Genomic DNA, 17,360 nt, shown 5'->3' with positions numbered 1-17,360 from the left:
GTATGAGAGATCGGTTGGAAACTTTTCTAATGTCAGCACGTTGTAGGTGTCACCACCGGCGCCAGCCTTGTGTGAATTCTCTGAAAAGCTAATCATTTGCATATCACAACATCTTCTTCCTGTCGGTTAAATTTCGCGTCTGTAGCACGTCATCTTCGTGGTGTAGCAATTTTAATGGCCAGTAGTGTATATCCCATCTCACCTTCATTTACTTCTCGACTGTTTCTGTATTATAGTCCTCAAGTTCAATTACATAAAATTCTATGTTCGAGAAACATATTAAGTCTCAATTTTCTCTTATGATAACGATTACAAGTCAAAGCAATGAACTAAAATTTGTACCAAACCTGGGATACGAACCGAATCCCCTGCTCACCAGGTAGATGCGCTAACCTCTGACCACTCTGGCAGTATTGCTAACACAGCATTGTGGAGTAACGTAGTATATAAAACAAACTCCAAATCATGAGTGGAAAGGGAACCATCAAGATGGGCTGAGGCGTGTACTGGAGCGAAACACTAGTTAAACCCGAAAAGGGATGTTAGCTTCAGTACCAGTGGCGCAATAAACAGTGCGTCTGCCTAGTGAGCAAGAGGCCCAGGCTCGAACCTTGGCCTAAATATAAATTTTAATTCATTTCTTTGGTCTGTATTCATTAGCATAAATCTTCAAGTTTGTTACTTTATATAGACCCTCTACGTATTCATCTCTGAGCCTTTCCTTCTTTATTTAGTATGGGTTGCAGTCTAAACTCTCATTATTCATACATGTGCTTCTCTTGTCTCCAAACGTCTGTTTAATTTCCCTACACGTCGTATCTTGTTTTCCCATAGTCATCAATGCTTCTACAGTGTTGTATTTCTCGTCCAGCCTCTCCTGCTTTGCTAGTTGCGATTCCTGTCAGTCTCCCTTTTTACAACGGCGTTGCATGTGCTCGGGAAATATGACGCCTGTAGTTTTACCTTCCTCTTAGCCGCTTGCTGTACCAAGACAGCACGGCTAAGTAGGCTAATGTTACCAGGCCAGATCAGTTACTCATTCATGCTGACCGGGGCCCCTGCATCTACTGTAAAACTGCTGCATTTTTTCCGGGACCACATGTTTGTCCCGACTCTTCATAATCACTCGTCAGCCCCGATAGCTGAGTAGTCAGCCTGACGGATTGCCATCCTACGGGCTCGGGTTCGATTCCCGGCTTGGTCGGGGATTTTCTCCGCTCAGGGACTGGGTATCTACATCTACATCCACATCCATACTCCGCAAGCTACCTGACGGTGTGTGGCGGAGGGTACCTTGAGTACCTCTATCGGTTCTCCCTTCTATTCCAGTCTCGTATTGTTGGTGGAAAGAAGGATTGTCGGTATGCCTCTGTGTGGGCTGTAATGTCTCTGATTTTATCCTCATGATCTCTTCGCGAGATATACGTAGGAGGGAGCAATGTGCTGCTTGATTCCTCGGTGAAGGTATGTTCTCGAAACTTTAACAAAAGCCCGTACCGAGCTACTGAGCGTCTCTCCTGCAGAGTCTTCCACTGGAGTTTATCAATCATCTGCGTAACGCTTTCGCGATTACTAAATAATCCTGTAACGAAGCGCGCTGCTCTCCGTTGGATCTTCTCTTCTATCAACCCTATCTGGTACGGATCCCACACTGCTGAGCACTATTCAAGCAGTGGGCAAACAAGCGTACTGTATCCTACTTGCTTTGTTTTCGGATTGCATTTCCTTAGGATTCTTCCAATGAATCTCAGTCTGGCACCTGCTTTAACGAAGATCAACTTTATATGATCATTCCATTTTGAATTACTCCTAATACGTACTCCCAGATAATTTATGAAATTAACTGCTTCCAGTTGCTGACCTGCTATATTGAAGATAAATGATAAGGGATCTTTCTTTCTATGTATTCGCAGCACATTACACGACATTCAATTGCCAATCCCTGCATCATGCGTCAATTCGCTGCAGATCCTCCTGCATTTCAGTACAATTTCCCATTGTTACAACCTCTCGATATACCACAGTATCATCCGCAAAAAGCCTCAGTGAACTTCCGATGTCATCTACAAGGTCATTTATGTATATTGTGAATAGCAACTGTCCTACGACACTCCCCTGCGGCACACCTGAAATCACTCTTATTTCTGAAGACTTCTCTCCATTGAGAATGACATGTTGTGTTGCCTTCATTATCATTTCATTCCCATCCGGCGCGCAGGTCGTCCAATGCGGTGTCAAATGCAATAAGACCTGCACCAAGGCGGTCGGACCTACCCCGCAAGGCGCCTCCCGGCCAATGACGCCAAGCGCTCATTTCCGTAGATATTCCTCCGATGTGGTTGCACCTAATGCCTGACTCATTGTATCGTGGGAACTTGTCGTTTATTTAATGTACAAAATTACTTATCTATATCTGTTCCTGAATTCAATGCAAGCTCGTTTGTAAACTGCCTTGATGACCACATATTTAAGAAAAAAATACAATAATGCACCTGTAATCTGACTCGTTCCACATCGTTACGGTGACCCGTGAAACACTTTTCTAACTGTTGTGTACATCGTTCTGCGTAGTCAGCGCGTACACAACTTTCCCTCTAGAGCGCGCCCCGCTAAGCACAACAGCGCAGGCGCAGCACTCGTCCGTCTCCGCACTACGAGATGGCGCTGCCTTAGAGACGGACCAAATTCTGCTTCCGCCGATCCGCGTATCAATATGTAACGCAGCCAATGAGATTTCTGCTAATGTAGAACCTTTTCTCCTCGCGGATCACACTCGAGCAGTGATACCTGAACGCGCGAGGTATTATAACCAGTGTACAGACCTCTGATTAGTGAGTCTGCATTTGTCTGCACCAGTCCATACCAGTCTGCATTAGTCTTTACCAGTCTCTAGTCAAGTTTCAGTCTGCACCTAAGAAGATTATCATATTCCTGTACATAGCCATGAAGATAAATGTATAGACATTTTGTCAAGTGTCAGAGATATGTGACAATAAGATTAACGTACCAAGACCCAAGGAATTTCAGATTGTCAGTTGTAAATAGCATCCAGAATCAAGTTAAGTAATGTTTATGCTTCTTATTATTTTAAAAAAATGTGTGTGAAAATTAATCAAGTTCTGTTTAAAGATGATTACCGTCAATCTGGAACTCTAAGCGTGCAAGTGGCATTTCTATCGTCTAACCTAACGGCAGAAGATAAACACGCCACGATAAGACCACGAGACATATTGCTGACACTCGCCTACTTCGTTAGAGCGACAAGTCAAATAATCTGATGGTGTGTGTACCGAAGGTCTTACAGTACGCACACCACACTAACATACTAGCTTCGGTAGAGAATTCGTCCTAACGTAAGATCGGAACTGGTGTGAAGCGCTGACAGCTACATTTCTGTGCCGCAGATGAGGCCGACTCGGCGGGGAAGCAGCCGCGCATCATCTACGGCAAGCAGGCGGAGGAGGGCCAGTTCCCGTGGATGGCGGCCCTGCGGCTGGACTACGTAGCCTTCTGCGGCGGCTCGCTCATCACGCAGCAGAGCGTCCTGACAGCGGGCCACTGTGCCGACGGGTCAGTACCACGTCTGCACCTGCACCTTGACCTCTACCTATGTTCGGATCCCCTTCACCAGTCTCTCAAATCCACAACTCCGGAAGACATACTAACGTTCTTATAGCCCTTTTCTCCAGCTTTGCAAGTCCTCGGTTTCATAGAAGGTAATCTGAATGGTTTCAAAAACAAACTGAAATTTAGCGTCATATTGGTGCGTTACCGTTGATCTTCAAAACAAAATAAAAGCATGTTGCTCCACTTCTATATACATCTACAGGGTGTTACAAAAAGGTACCGCCAAACTTTCAGAAAACATTCCTCACACACAAATAAAGAAAAGATGTTATGTGGACATGTGTCCGGAAACGCTTAATTTCCATGTTAGAGCTCATTTTAGTTTCGTCTGTATGTACTGTACTTCCTCGATTCACCGCCAGTTGGCCCAATTGAAGGAAGGTAATGTTGACTTCGGTGCTTGTGTTGACATGCGACTCATTGCTCTACAGTACTAGCATCAAGCACATCAGTACGTAGCATCAATAGGTTAGTGTTCATCACGAACGTGGTTTTGTAGTTAGTGCAATGTTTACGAATGCGGAGTTGGCAGATGCCCATTTGATGTGTGGATTAGCACGGGGCAATAGGCGTGGCGCGGTACGTTTGTATCGAGACAGATTTCCAGAACGAAGGTGTCCCGACAGGAAGACGTTCGAAGCAATTGATCGGCGTCTTACAGAGCACGGACATTCCAGCCTATGACTCGCGACTGGGGAAGACCTAGAACGACGAGCGCACCTCTAATGGACGAGGCAATTCTTCGTGCAGTTGACGATAACCCTAATGTCAGCGTCAGAGAAGTTGCTGTTGTACAAGGTAACGTTGACCACTTCACTGTATGGGGAGTGCTACGGTAGAACCAGTTGTTTCCGTACCATGTACAGCGTGTGCAGGCCCTGTCAGAAGCTGATTGGCCTCCACGGGTACACTTCTGCGAATGGTTCATCCAACAAAGTGTCAATCCCCATTTCAGTGCAAATGTTCTCTTTACGGATGAGGCTTCATTCCAACGTGATCAAATTGTAAATTTTCACAATCAACATGTGTGGGCTGACGAGAATCCGCACGCAATTGTGCAATCACGTCATCAACACAGATTTTCTGTGAACGTTTGGACAGGCATTGTTGGTGATGTCTTGATTGGGCCCCATGTTCTTCCACCTACGCTCAATGGAGTACGTTATCATGATTTCATACGGGATACTCTACCTGTGCTGCTCGAACATGTGCCTTTGCAAGTCGAAGTGTTCGTACGCTTCTCAACACCAGATTCGGTGACCGATGGATTGGTAGAGGCGGACCAATTCCATGGCCTCCACGCTCTCCTGACCTCAACCCTCCGGAAACGCTTAATTTCCATGTTAGAGCTCATTTTATTACTTCTCTTCAAATCACATTAATCATGGAATGGAAACTCACAGCAATAGAACGTACCAGCGTGACTTCAAACACTCCGTTACAGGAAATGTTCAAAATGTCCTCCGTTAGCAAGGATACATGCATCCACCCTCCGTCGCATGGAATCCCTGATGTGCTGATGCAGTCCTGGAGAATGGCGTATTGTATCACAGCCGTGCACAATACGAGAACGAACAGTCTCTACATTTGGTACCGGGTTGTGTAGACAAGAGCTTTCAAATGGCCCCATAAATGAAAGTCAAGAGGCTTGATGTCAAGAGAGCGTGGAGGCCATGGAATTGGTCCGCCTCTACCAATCCATCGGTCACCGAATCTGTTGTTGAGAAGCGTACAAACACTTCGACTGAAATGTGCAGGAGCTCCATCGCGCATGAACCACATGTGTCGTACTTGTAAAGGCACATGTTCTAGCAGCACAGGTAGAGTATCCCGAATGAAATCACCATAAAGTGCTCCATTGAGCGTACATACTGATGAAACTAAAATGATCTCTAACATGGAAATTAAGCGTTTCCGGACACATGTCCAAATAACATCTTCGCTTTATTTGTGTGTGATGAATGTTTCCTGAAAGTTTGGCCGTACCTTTTTGTAACACCCTGTAGATGAAGGTAGTATCTGTTCCCGAAAGAAGAGATACCACTGATGAGCGTGCAGCTTCTCTAGAATGAAATAATAATTAAATCGACACCCTAGCTGCAAACAGGCGTTGATATACATCATTGGGGACATGTTGAAAATTTGTGTCCCGGCCGGGACTCTAACTGTATATCAAAGCCTGTTTGCAGCTAGGGTGTCGATTTAATTATCATTACTTCCCTTATAGCTGGTTCTTGAAGCTTTATATGTAGACTTTCCCGGCATGCTTTTCGTCTACCTCCAAGCCAATTCTGGTTATTCAGCACCACCGTGAAACTCTCCCGTCGTTCAAACAAACCAGCAACATTCGTGATGCTCTTCTTTGTATGCGTTCCATATCTTCTGTGAGATCTCCTCTGGCACGAGTCCCAGACACTTGAGCAATATTCTAGGATGTGTCCCACGAGTATTTTGTAAGCAATCTTCTTTATAGTCTGAATGGATTTCCTTAGTATTCTGCCAACGAATCTTAGCCTGCAACATGCTTTACTTACGACTTAGCCTATCCGATCATTCCAGTTCAAAGCTCTACAAATTATCACACCTAGGTATTTGTATGAGACACTGATTCCAGTTGTGATTCGCTGATATTGTACTCATAACATAGTATGTTTCCCTCGTTTTCTGAAGTGCAGTTCTACAGTTTTGAGCATTTAAAGCAAGTTGTCAGTGTTTACACCACTGAAATAACATCAAGATATGACTGAATACTCGTACAGCTGTTTTCAGAAAGTGCTTTACTGATATTTTCTACAAGGTCATTAATATACAACGAACAGCAAGGATTCCAAAACATTTCTCTGGGGCAAAACGAAGTTAGTTCTACACATTTGAATGACTCTCCATACACGAGGAAATGTTGCGCACTTCCTATCAAATATCCTCAAGCCAATCACGAAGTGATAGTTTGTTGTTGTTGTTGTGGTCTTCACTCCTGAGACTGGTTTGATGCAGCTCTCCATGCTACTCAATCCTGTGCAAGCTTCTTCATCTCCCAGAACCCACTGCAACCCACATCCTTCTGAATCTGCTTTGTGTAGTCATCTCTTGGTCTCCCTCTACGATTTTTACCCTCTACGCTGCCCTCCAATACTAAATTGGTGATCCCTTGATGCCTCAGAACATGTCCTACCAACCAGTCCCTTCTTCTGGTCAAGCTGTGCCACAAACGTCTCTTCTCCCCAATCCTATTCAATACTTCCTCTTTAGATATGTGATCTACCCATCTAATCTTCAGCATTCTTCTGTAGCACCACATTTCGAAAGCTACTATTCTCTTCTTGTCCAAACTGTTTATCATCCCTGTTTCACTTCCATACATGGCTACACTCCATACAAACACTTTCAGAAATGACTTCCTGACACTTAAATCTAGACTCGATGTTACCAAATTTCTCTTCTTCAGAAACGCTTTCCTTGCCATTACCAGTCTACATTTTTTATTCTCTCTACTTCGACCATCGTCAGTTATTTTGCTCCCCAAATAGCAAAACTCCTTTACTACTTTAAGTGTCTCATTTCCTAATCTAATTCCCTCAGCATCACCAGACTTAATTCGACTACATTCCAATATCCTCGTTTTGCTCTTGTTGATGTTCATCTTATATCCTCCTTTCAAGACACTATCCATAGTTAGTGTACCTCTTATACTATATCACCTTTTCAGAAGTCAACAAATACTACGTCTACATGATTAAACTGAGCCATAGCTTTCAGGATTTCATGTGAAAGAAGTATGAGTGCATTTCACATTATGGATATTTTCGGAACCCATGCTGGTTGGCATGAACTAGAACATCCTGTTCGACATACCTCATTGCATTTGGGCTCATATGTTCCAAGATTCTACAACAGATGTCAGTGTCTTAGGACGATAGTTTTGTGGGTCGTTTCTGCTATCCTTCTTGAGGAAAGTGTGACTCGTTTTTTCTTCCAACTTTTTTCACTTTTCCACTTTTTTCCATGGACCTACGGTAGATTTCTATTAAAAGATCGCTACCACAGCCATAAATTCTTTATAGAATTTGATAGAGATTCCATTGGACACTGGAGATTTGTACAATTTCAGCTGTTTGCCTGCGGAGCGTTCCAGAGGATATGGTCGATATTCAGGATACGACAGAAAAGATCATTAGAAGCAAAAATTTCTAATAATCGTGGGCTCTAAAATGCGTAGCTTACGAGCTATGAATACTTGTTCAGTAGAAGCGATGTGTTTCAAAGTAGCGAAGATGAACAAGTTCTCGTAGCTCTTAAGGAATGCACTTTAGGACCCAGTTTATTGGTCATATTTTACTTGTTTTAATCCATATTACCGCTCAAAATACGGAAAGCAAAGAGTTTATAGTAGAAGAGATTCGTTTCACAGTATCGCAGATGAAGAACTAACTGCTCATAATTTTTGAGGTATGCACTTCACAGCCAATGTTTAGCAGTCAATTTTTTCTTGTTTTGGTCCGTACTAGCTCCTGCCAAAATGTGGCAAGCAAAGAGTTTGTAGTAGGAGATATTTGTTTCACAGTATCTCAGGTAAAGGACTGCTCATAGATCTTAAGATACACGTTTTAGACCCAATGTTTACTGGACTTTTATGCTACTAGTGATCGATCCTATCATATTCCTGAATATTTACCATTTCTCCTGGGACATCCTGTATATCACTCATCTTCCCAGTGGTGAGAGTATTCACTGGGGCAGTACTGCTGAATTTTCCTCTGTAAAGGGTCATTTAAAAAGGTAACTCAACACACCCGATTTCGCTTTGCTACTCTCAACTTCCGTTGCTGTATCGTCTAGGAGTGCCTGAATACTAACTTTGATACCACTAACAGCCTTCACACACGACCAGAATTTCTTTGGGTTCTGCGAAAGAGTTCTCTATAATATTCCGCTATGGCAGTCTTTGAAGCCTTCGCGCATTTCTGTCTTGACAGCCAAAAGCGCTTCATTCAGTGTATGTCTATCTACAGGACTACAGTGGCAGCACCAAGATAGCGTAACCAGAGAAAAAAGTGACTATTTTCTTGCTATCATTTCGTGAAAGAACCACTGTTGGTTTCGGTGCATTTTGGAATGGCCAAACTGATTGCCGATTAGTTGCCGGCTGCCAGCGAATGCACCACACCTGACTTTCGTCTGCTACGGAGTTGTTGTAATCAGATTTGGCATTTTCTCGTTTGACTGTTTTGAGGATTTCCTTACACCAATTGAGACGAGCCTCCTTGTAAGCTTTGGGGTGATTTGAGTGGAATACCTTAACAACAGATCTTTCCATATCTGAATACTCATACAGCATTCTTCGACAAGCTGTCTCACGATAAGTCACCTGTCACTAATCTTCAAGTATGTTCCACCCAGTATCGATTTCTTTTAACAATGACCTATTTAGGGTCGAACTCCATGGAATTGTCGCTGTCACAGGCACAACCACTACGAAATTCTGCAAAGAAACGATAATAGATTTTTCTAAAACTTATTGATTTCCAAAAGTTTAACGAAGCGACTCGAGACGTTCTTGTTGGTTTAGACCTTATGCGAAATACGTAAAGAAATCGTCCAACAAAAATTTTTACGTGAAATTATCATGGTTTTTGCAACATATTAAATGATAACCGTAGACAAACTGTTCGACCAATTCCTAAGTAAAACAAAAGGTTCCCGAGACACCTCGGTACCTATAATTATGTTTAGAGGTAGCGAACATGTTTCGGAGAGGATTCACAATGTTTTGAGTTCAGTACAGCATTTTCATAAAAACAGAATGAGATTGATGGCTTCTGTGCTGTAGCTAATACACACTCATAACATCCAGAGAGAAAGATAGAGCGAGAATTCTGTGACATACAAATTCAGAGGCTTAGTCCTTGCCATCAATATTAAGCAGTTTCATATACTGTTGGAGTCGGAATCCAAACGACCAAGCAAAAAATAACACGCTGCACAAGGAATTCAAAACAGTAGAGCTATACTCATTAATGGCACTCATGTGATGGCCAAGTTAACAAAAAATCTGATATCTCTCATAGGCTGTATTTTTCGTGCAGTGTTTGTCTAAGTAGGGAGTTCGCTAAGATGATGAAATTTTTGAACCCTATGAAACACTTGACAGGCGTTCCAGAAACTTCTGTAATGATTTTGTCTTGAGAATGTTTCCTCAGATGAGGTATCTTGTCCGCAGGGTGCTGCAATTCGCGATCAACCTGGGTACTATCTCATCGGACTTATATCCTGAGGACGCGCTCTCGCTGGTATCTATAGATGCCGTCGTACATCCCGACTATTCGTCCGATGGCAGCACCACAACTTCTGACGTCGCCGTTGTGCGTCTTTCTGAAATGGTTACGCTTACAGGTAAGACAATACTCACATAACAGATTACTGCAAATAATTATTTCTCTCTCTCTCTCTCTCTCTCTCTCTCTCTCTCTCTCTCTCTCTCATATCATCAGCCAATTCAGTCATTAAATGAAGTGGCCTCTTCGAGTGGTGGATTCAGGTAGGCTTTCAGCAGTCTTCTCCAAGTGGGACGGTCTTGGGCAGTTCTCTGCCAAGTGCTACCAGCGATCTTCTTGATGTCTTTGTCCCATCTAACACAGCTATTGCAATCATAGGAATACAATATATTCCTTGTATGTGACGAAGTCCTAAAATCCGCTATTGTTCGATTCTATGGTAATGTACCTCTAAATTTTCAGTATTTTGAGACTGTCTTCTACGATCCGAGTGTATGATTAACATATCAGTTTGTTGATTAATCTTACGTTGTGAGTGACTTCTACTAATATTTTAGCCTAACACCATTTACCCCCTAAGAAAACTATTTGCCCTGACTGTAGCAAATGAAAGCATTTACGGTCAGGGAATTCCAGCGCTTCATGAAAGATGCAAAAATTTATCTTTATCTCTTCTGAAATGGGTGAATTAATTTTAATAATTACGGTAGAATTGCGACTGACATAACAACGTAGCACAATATTTAAAGAAAATGGAAAATTCCCACACGTGTTGAGATGGACAGTTTTTATTTATTTATTGAACAGTTTCGATCATAAACGATTATCCACAGGCAAAGGAATGATCACCTTAACTTCCCTATGGGTTTACAGTCATGACATTTCCTAATTAATCATCACAAGTTTAAGCCTGCATGAATAATTTCTGTCCTCGTAAATAGCATTTTAGTAATATCAATAACTAACACAATTTGTTTATAGTAGAGTACCGGATTCAAAAATGTTTATTCGTGTTTACAACGATGTTGTCGAGCGAGGCAATGTTTCCAGTACACACTTTTCGTCGAGAGCGTGCAACTATACAAAATATAGATACAGCATAAATCATTGTTCAGTTTGTATAATGCAGTTCTATGTGCACAAGTAGAATTTCATCGAGCATGGAGATGCCGTGAGAAAGACAATGGACACACATTTGTGAGGAGCAAGCTTCACATCATATTCTGGTTCTCCAATTTACGTTTTCTGTGGTTTCTTCCAAATCTCCTCCGGTGAAAGGACAATTTCGTTAACAAGCGCATGGAAGACCGTCTCGCTCTTGGCCAGTCCGAACCTGTCCATTTCTGTAATGGCCTCGACATCAATGGGACGATACCCACCAACCTTCCATCCTTCCACGTTCCACGTGCGAAAGTATGAGACAGATTAAGTCAGCATGGTTTGTAAGCTTTTCGTAATCAGCTGATGCAACGTATTCAATCAGTTGACAAAGCTCCAACATCGGAATTTTGGCGTTGGGCAACTGCTAAACGCTAATTTCTTGTCGTTATAAATACTTTACCACTCAACCACTAATATTGGGGGCATAATCCTCAGTAACGGGTACGACAGTCTAAGTCCCTCAACAAGCTGTTTCAGTTGATCTCTTCTACATAAAAGGAAATATTCTGACTGATTCACGGACTCATCATCGCCCAGAGCAAACCGCTAAGGATAGAAACTTAAAATTTGGGACGGGTGTTGATCTTATACTGTAGCCGTCCTGTAAAAAGAGATTTTTGAAAATTCCACCCCAAAGGGGGTGAAACAAGAGAAGAAATATTTTTTGAAAATATGTCGCTACTGAGGCAATTTTGAAACTAGAACTACGAAAATTGTTATCAGGTTTGTCGGTCAGAAATAAGGAAATACGAGTTCCAGTATTTTCAGAAATAGTATGTGAAAGTTTTCTGAAATAAATTACTGTTAAATAACCACTACAGCAATTTAAAGCTACATCTATGAAAACTGGTATTTGATTTCTTAGTCAAATTCAATGAAGAGCCAAAGAAACTGGTACACTTGCCCGATATCGTGCAGGGCCCGCGTGAGCACGTAGAAGTGCCGCAACACGACGTGGCATGGACTCGACTAATGTCTGAAGTAGTGCTGGAGGGAACTGACACCTGCAAACGTACATCTGCTCAATACAATTTGAAACGAGATTCGTCCGACCAGGCAACTTGTTTCCAGTCATCAACAGTCCATTGTCGGCACTGACGAACCGAGGCGAGGCGTAAAACTTTGTGTGGTACAATCATCAAGGGTACATGAGTGCGCCTTCTGGTCTGAAAGCCCTTGTCGAAGGTGTTTCGTTCAATGGTTCGCACACTGACACTTGTAGATGACTCAGCATTGAAATCTGCTGCAATTTGTGGAGGTAATGCACTTATGTCACGTTAAACGATTTACAGCATCATCCTCAGCTAAGACACGTTTTGGTGTTGGGAATATGTTGAAGGCCTGCCCCTACTCACCTATTCTGGCTCTGAGACTCAGATTGATTACACATTATGGGCTGTTACTGGCAGTTCCATGAGCGTCTCCAAATCTTCCTCAATATTCTCTTCAGTCGTCGTTGGCCCTGGTCTTGGAGGATCTTTTTCCGGCTGCAACGATGTCAGACATTTGATGTTTTACCGGACTCCTGATATTCACGGTACGCTCGTGAAATGGTTGTAAGGGGAAATCCCCACTTCATCGCTACCTCGGAGATGCTGTGCCCCACCGTTCCTGGATCGACTGTAATACCACGTTCAAACTCACTTCAATCTTGATAACCTGCCATTGTAGCAGCAGTAATCAATCTAACAACTGCGTCAGACACTTGTTGTCTTGTATAGGCGTTGCTGACCGCAGCACCGTTCTCTGCAGTTTACACATCTCTCTATTTGAATGAGCATGTCTATACCAGTTTCTTTGATGCTTTGGTGTATAAAAAAAGGGATGAAACAAGGGATGAAATGTTGTATAAAATACTTCATTGTAAAAGCATTTTTAAAACTAAGGCTATGAAAATTTGTATTTGGCTACTCGAGTGGAAATTAATAAAATACATGTTTCCGTGTTTTTAAAAATTCAACCCCTAAAGAGGTGAAATCGGGAATGAAAGATTTTATGGTAATATTTCATTATGAAAACACTTTTGAAGCTAAATCTCTGAAAATTTGCATTTGGCTTCTCGGTTAAAACTAAATAAATACATGTATCAATGTTTTTGGAAAATCAGAACTTAAGGGGACCAAGAAGGAGATAACTTTTTATGATAATATTTCGTTACATTGCAATATTTTTAAAGTTAAATTTATTAATTCTGGTATTTGACTTCTCTGTTAGGAATGGACAAATATGTGTTAGAGGATGAAAGTTTCTATGGAAGTTACACCACAAGAGCTCAAAAGACGGCATTAACAAATAATTCTGACTCCAGCTACCAGAATCACTTTTTGGTCAGAAGTACATACGGAAAATACCATGCACCTACGGGCTTAATTAGCGTGAAATGATTAGGACGTGTTGCCATAAGTCAAAGAAAGCTATTTAACTATTTGCACAGTGTGTAGATCTACACATGAGTATTGGGTGTAACAACATTCAAATGTGATTAAAGTAAAACAAACCAAGAAGTCAGTGCAGACGATGCGGTTTAGTGAAGCGGCAGATGTTAAGTTAGTTCTATATAAACATGCACTTCAAAAGCGCATGAGGTCAAAAAATAAAAACAAAATTACGTGGACATGAAGTCATCTTTTTAAAAAAAAATGACAACTTCCATAAAGTAAACGCTTTGGTGGATGGGCGGTAACATTGACAGGCTGAGTAGAGAATCTAGTATTGCCATTTCTAAAGTAAAACGAGGCTTTAAATAATTTTGATCTTGTGTGCTTTTGAAGTGCTTGTTAATGTAGAATTAACTTAGACAGCCAGATGACGGGAACTTGACTCACGACACTTATTGCTGAGGATTATGCTCGTAATATCTGTGGTTGTTTGTTAAAGTATTTACAACGATTATCTAAACAAGCGCTACCTGCTGTCCTTAAGATGGACAATATTGGATCATTAATTCGCAATTCTTGCTGATGGGAACCTCCACTTTTCACAGCATCAGAAACATCCGTAATATATCTGATGAGTAGCCAAAACTCACATACCAATGTAGAAACGTACTTCAGCGTCGCTTCCCATTGCGTGTCTGATGCAGTGTGATGAACCATTGGTTCATTTGTGAGTGTTGGCTAGCCAATTCCTTTTAGCATACGGAGACTGCCTGTGAAATGAGCATTTACTGCTACAAAGTTATGTTCCTTTGGTTACAAGACATGTTCTTTTAACCTGACGCTATAGTCGGCACATTCTACCCGACGTGTAATGTACCATCTAAGTGTAGCATTGCTTGACCGATGGACCAGCTGCACCCCGACACGTTTATTGGTCACCAAGGCCGCTACTTGTTATTCCAAAAATATTGAATGTATAGACTGATTAAACGTAATTTAAAAGAAAAATAGCCAGAAATATTGTTACTCATTTTACAAGCATCACTGTTCTTGGAGAAATTCACAATGATATCCTCAGAAGAGCTAAAATATCTGCAAGAAAAACTACTACTTTTTACGTAACGTTTCGGTGTGTCGACTACATGCCATTCCATCAACATCTCCACGGATATCTTTCCACGGGGCGAAGCAGCGGTCGCTTGTAGGCCATTCACAATAGTATCAAAATATTAAGTCATCAGTAGTGAAAAAGCAATATAACCAATAAAGGAAAAGCATTGTATTTCATATATTCCAGAGGATTCAGAGGAACATAAGCAATATAGTGCTTTTCATTTACCATGATTTTGTTCTACCTGGAAGCGACGGAAGAATCAATAACAGACTATAACCAATTTCTAGCAGATATCTCTAACTTTTAGTTTAGTTTTCACAACCGTGGACTTGTGGCGGTGCTGTGGATGTAATGGAGATATGCTGACGGTTTGTTCACAGATAAAATCAGGCCTGTGCGATTGCCATCTGCGTCACAAGCTAGCGAGACATTCGCTGGATGGGCTGCTGTGATCAATGGTTGGGGATACCGCTTTGACGGTAAGTGAGCCTACACCCTTCAATAGCACCTGTCAACAGCTAACTTCTGTTTGGTACTGGTATTTAATTTCTTACATGAAAAAAGTCCGATTGGAAGAGTTACGGATTCAAGCAGTTGTTCCGCACTCTTGCAGGTATTCAAATGATAAGTACCTACCTGCAGTATGCTGAGATGACAATCATCGAGAACTCCGAATGTGAAGAGACATTCCCAGGAGCGATAAGTAATCATCACATTTGTTCCAAGGCATCCAACGAAGCAAGTCCTTGTCCAGTAAGTATGAATTGAAAATCCAAGCCTCTAAAGTATCACGCATTTACTTGGGTAAAATTCTCTTAGGTTTCTTGTCTTACCAACCAACAAATCGTCTCCAATTTTTTGACAGCCTTTGGAATGACCTCTTTGAACAATATTCCTCACGAAATCCTTTTTACCAACAACAGTGACATCACAAAAGCTTCATTAATCACACTAAAGGAAACTCGGAAGAAATTCACGCTAACAGAAACCGAATATGAAAGCATATTGCCATCTACTTAACTGTAGCCGAGAAATGTTTGGTGTTTCAACAACTTCATGGAAAGACATGTAGTAAACATGCCATAAAATAGGACTGATTGAAGCTATTTAAATCCCTTATTTGTCCCTGCATTCAAAATTAAGCTACACTTATAATATCCTTGGCTGTAACGCTACTATTTCCATCTGTACAAATGTTGCAAACTCGTCCTGTTTAGGAACTGTTGTAATTGGATGAGCAATAACTCGAGAGGCCACAATTCAGTAGCACATGACGCAAACAGTTTGCGGTAGAGCTCTGGATCAACGGAACGATCGACATGATCAGGAAAAAATATCGAACAGTCGCAGTTTTTTCCACATTCAAGGAAGAGTTTCAGGACAGGGGGACAGTGCTACAGATGTGAAGAACGGACTCAAATTTGTGTCGAACAATGATACATGTGTCGCACTTTAAAGATGACTTACTCGGAGTTGAAACTACACATAAGTATAGTTATAAGCAGGGACGCGATGAGCGCTGACTTGTGACACCCATCCCTCTTTTTCGTTCTTGGAACTCTAGAAGGTGATATCAACACCGACAACAATCAAATAAGTTTGAAGCATATTCCTTCTGATATGCGACTGAGTTAAAAATTCTCTTCCATTAGTGAAATGTCTCGTATTCGTTTTACCACATGCGGTCAGCGTTCCGTATTTTCATGACATTTCTCAGGACGAATCCAATCAAATTGATATATAGTTAACAGCAAACCACGTTATGGAGTAAATTAACTGTGGGGCTGTTAGAAGGTCCAGATGTGTAAGTAGTTGCCTACAGGTAATCAGAGGATGTGTAGAGTCGATGACCCTCGTTGTACATATTTATGGAATGAATAGTTTCTGTTTAAGTGTAGAATTTCCCCAAACCTTTACACGTAATTATTACTGAACAAAAATACGCAAAATTGTTTTCCACTTTTATCACCAAATTTAGTAATAAAAAATAGAGCAAAATTTCCTGTTTTTCAACCTTTAAGCATTTGTGAAATTTGATTTTGTAAACATGTATACACATAAATTTTTCATAATCCGGGTTAAATATCACCCAATTCCCTATAACGCACTAATTGGAGAAGCTGTTCCATCCTCTAGAGAATTATTTGAGTTGTGTAATAAGTGACTGTCCTTTTACAGAAAGCCAGTTTTATATTTAATGAAAATTTTGTGTACCATTCCTTTGCCTGAGGCAACTTTGATGAACTTGAGACACACATCGCCAACAAAGAGAATTATTTCCAGTTTATTAATATATAATGCGGTGCTATTCGTGTTTAACAGGAACGACGATGCGTGAAATGTCAAATTCGGGTTTACTACTGCAGAATTTCTTTCCATTTGTTATATACTAATAGAGCTTTCTAACATACCCCCTTCCAAACTGATATAATAACCCTTCGTCAACGGTGCGCAAACACAAATAAAAAGGTAAAACAGTTAGACCTTAAAACAACAGGTACTTACTGAAGAACCTGTACGAATTGCGTGTCTTAAGGGATGAGGATGTATTTAAGGACGGGGATGTATTTCGGAACTATTCAAAGTGCAAAGTAATGAGGGTCTCTTGGTTTCATATTCTTTTGCACTCCATCACCGAAGAGGATGCAACCGTGGTCTAGGGGTGCCGGCACGGTAACTCAGCGTGTTCGGTCAGAGGGTTTAGCTACCCTCTGTAATAAAAAAAACTGAGTGAACGGTTCAACGAACAACCTGAACGGGTGTCATGAGACGTCGGCCTCGATCATATACAACGAACAAAATAGAACA

The 17,360-nt window shown here is 41.5% G+C and overlaps 1 protein-coding gene across 1 annotated transcript in view; it reads left to right on the top strand.

Annotated features, from left to right (window-relative positions):
- Nucleotides 1–17,360, top strand: part of LOC126326339 (brachyurin-like) — a 36,797-nt gene that overhangs the window by 14,161 nt on the left and 5,276 nt on the right. The window contains exons 3-6 of the mRNA XM_049995633.1: nt 3,405–3,570; nt 9,845–10,017; nt 14,933–15,031; nt 15,166–15,305. Coding sequence (XP_049851590.1) covers nt 3,405–3,570; nt 9,845–10,017; nt 14,933–15,031; nt 15,166–15,305 — 578 coding nt within the window. The remainder of the gene's footprint in view (nt 1–3,404; nt 3,571–9,844; nt 10,018–14,932; nt 15,032–15,165; nt 15,306–17,360) is intronic.

Source organism: Schistocerca gregaria, chromosome 2 (assembly GCF_023897955.1).
Source record: "Schistocerca gregaria isolate iqSchGreg1 chromosome 2, iqSchGreg1.2, whole genome shotgun sequence".
Lineage (NCBI taxonomy): Eukaryota > Metazoa > Arthropoda > Insecta > Orthoptera > Acrididae > Schistocerca > Schistocerca gregaria.
Note: the sequence above shows the minus strand (reverse complement) of the source record. Positions and strands in the feature narration are given on the sequence as shown.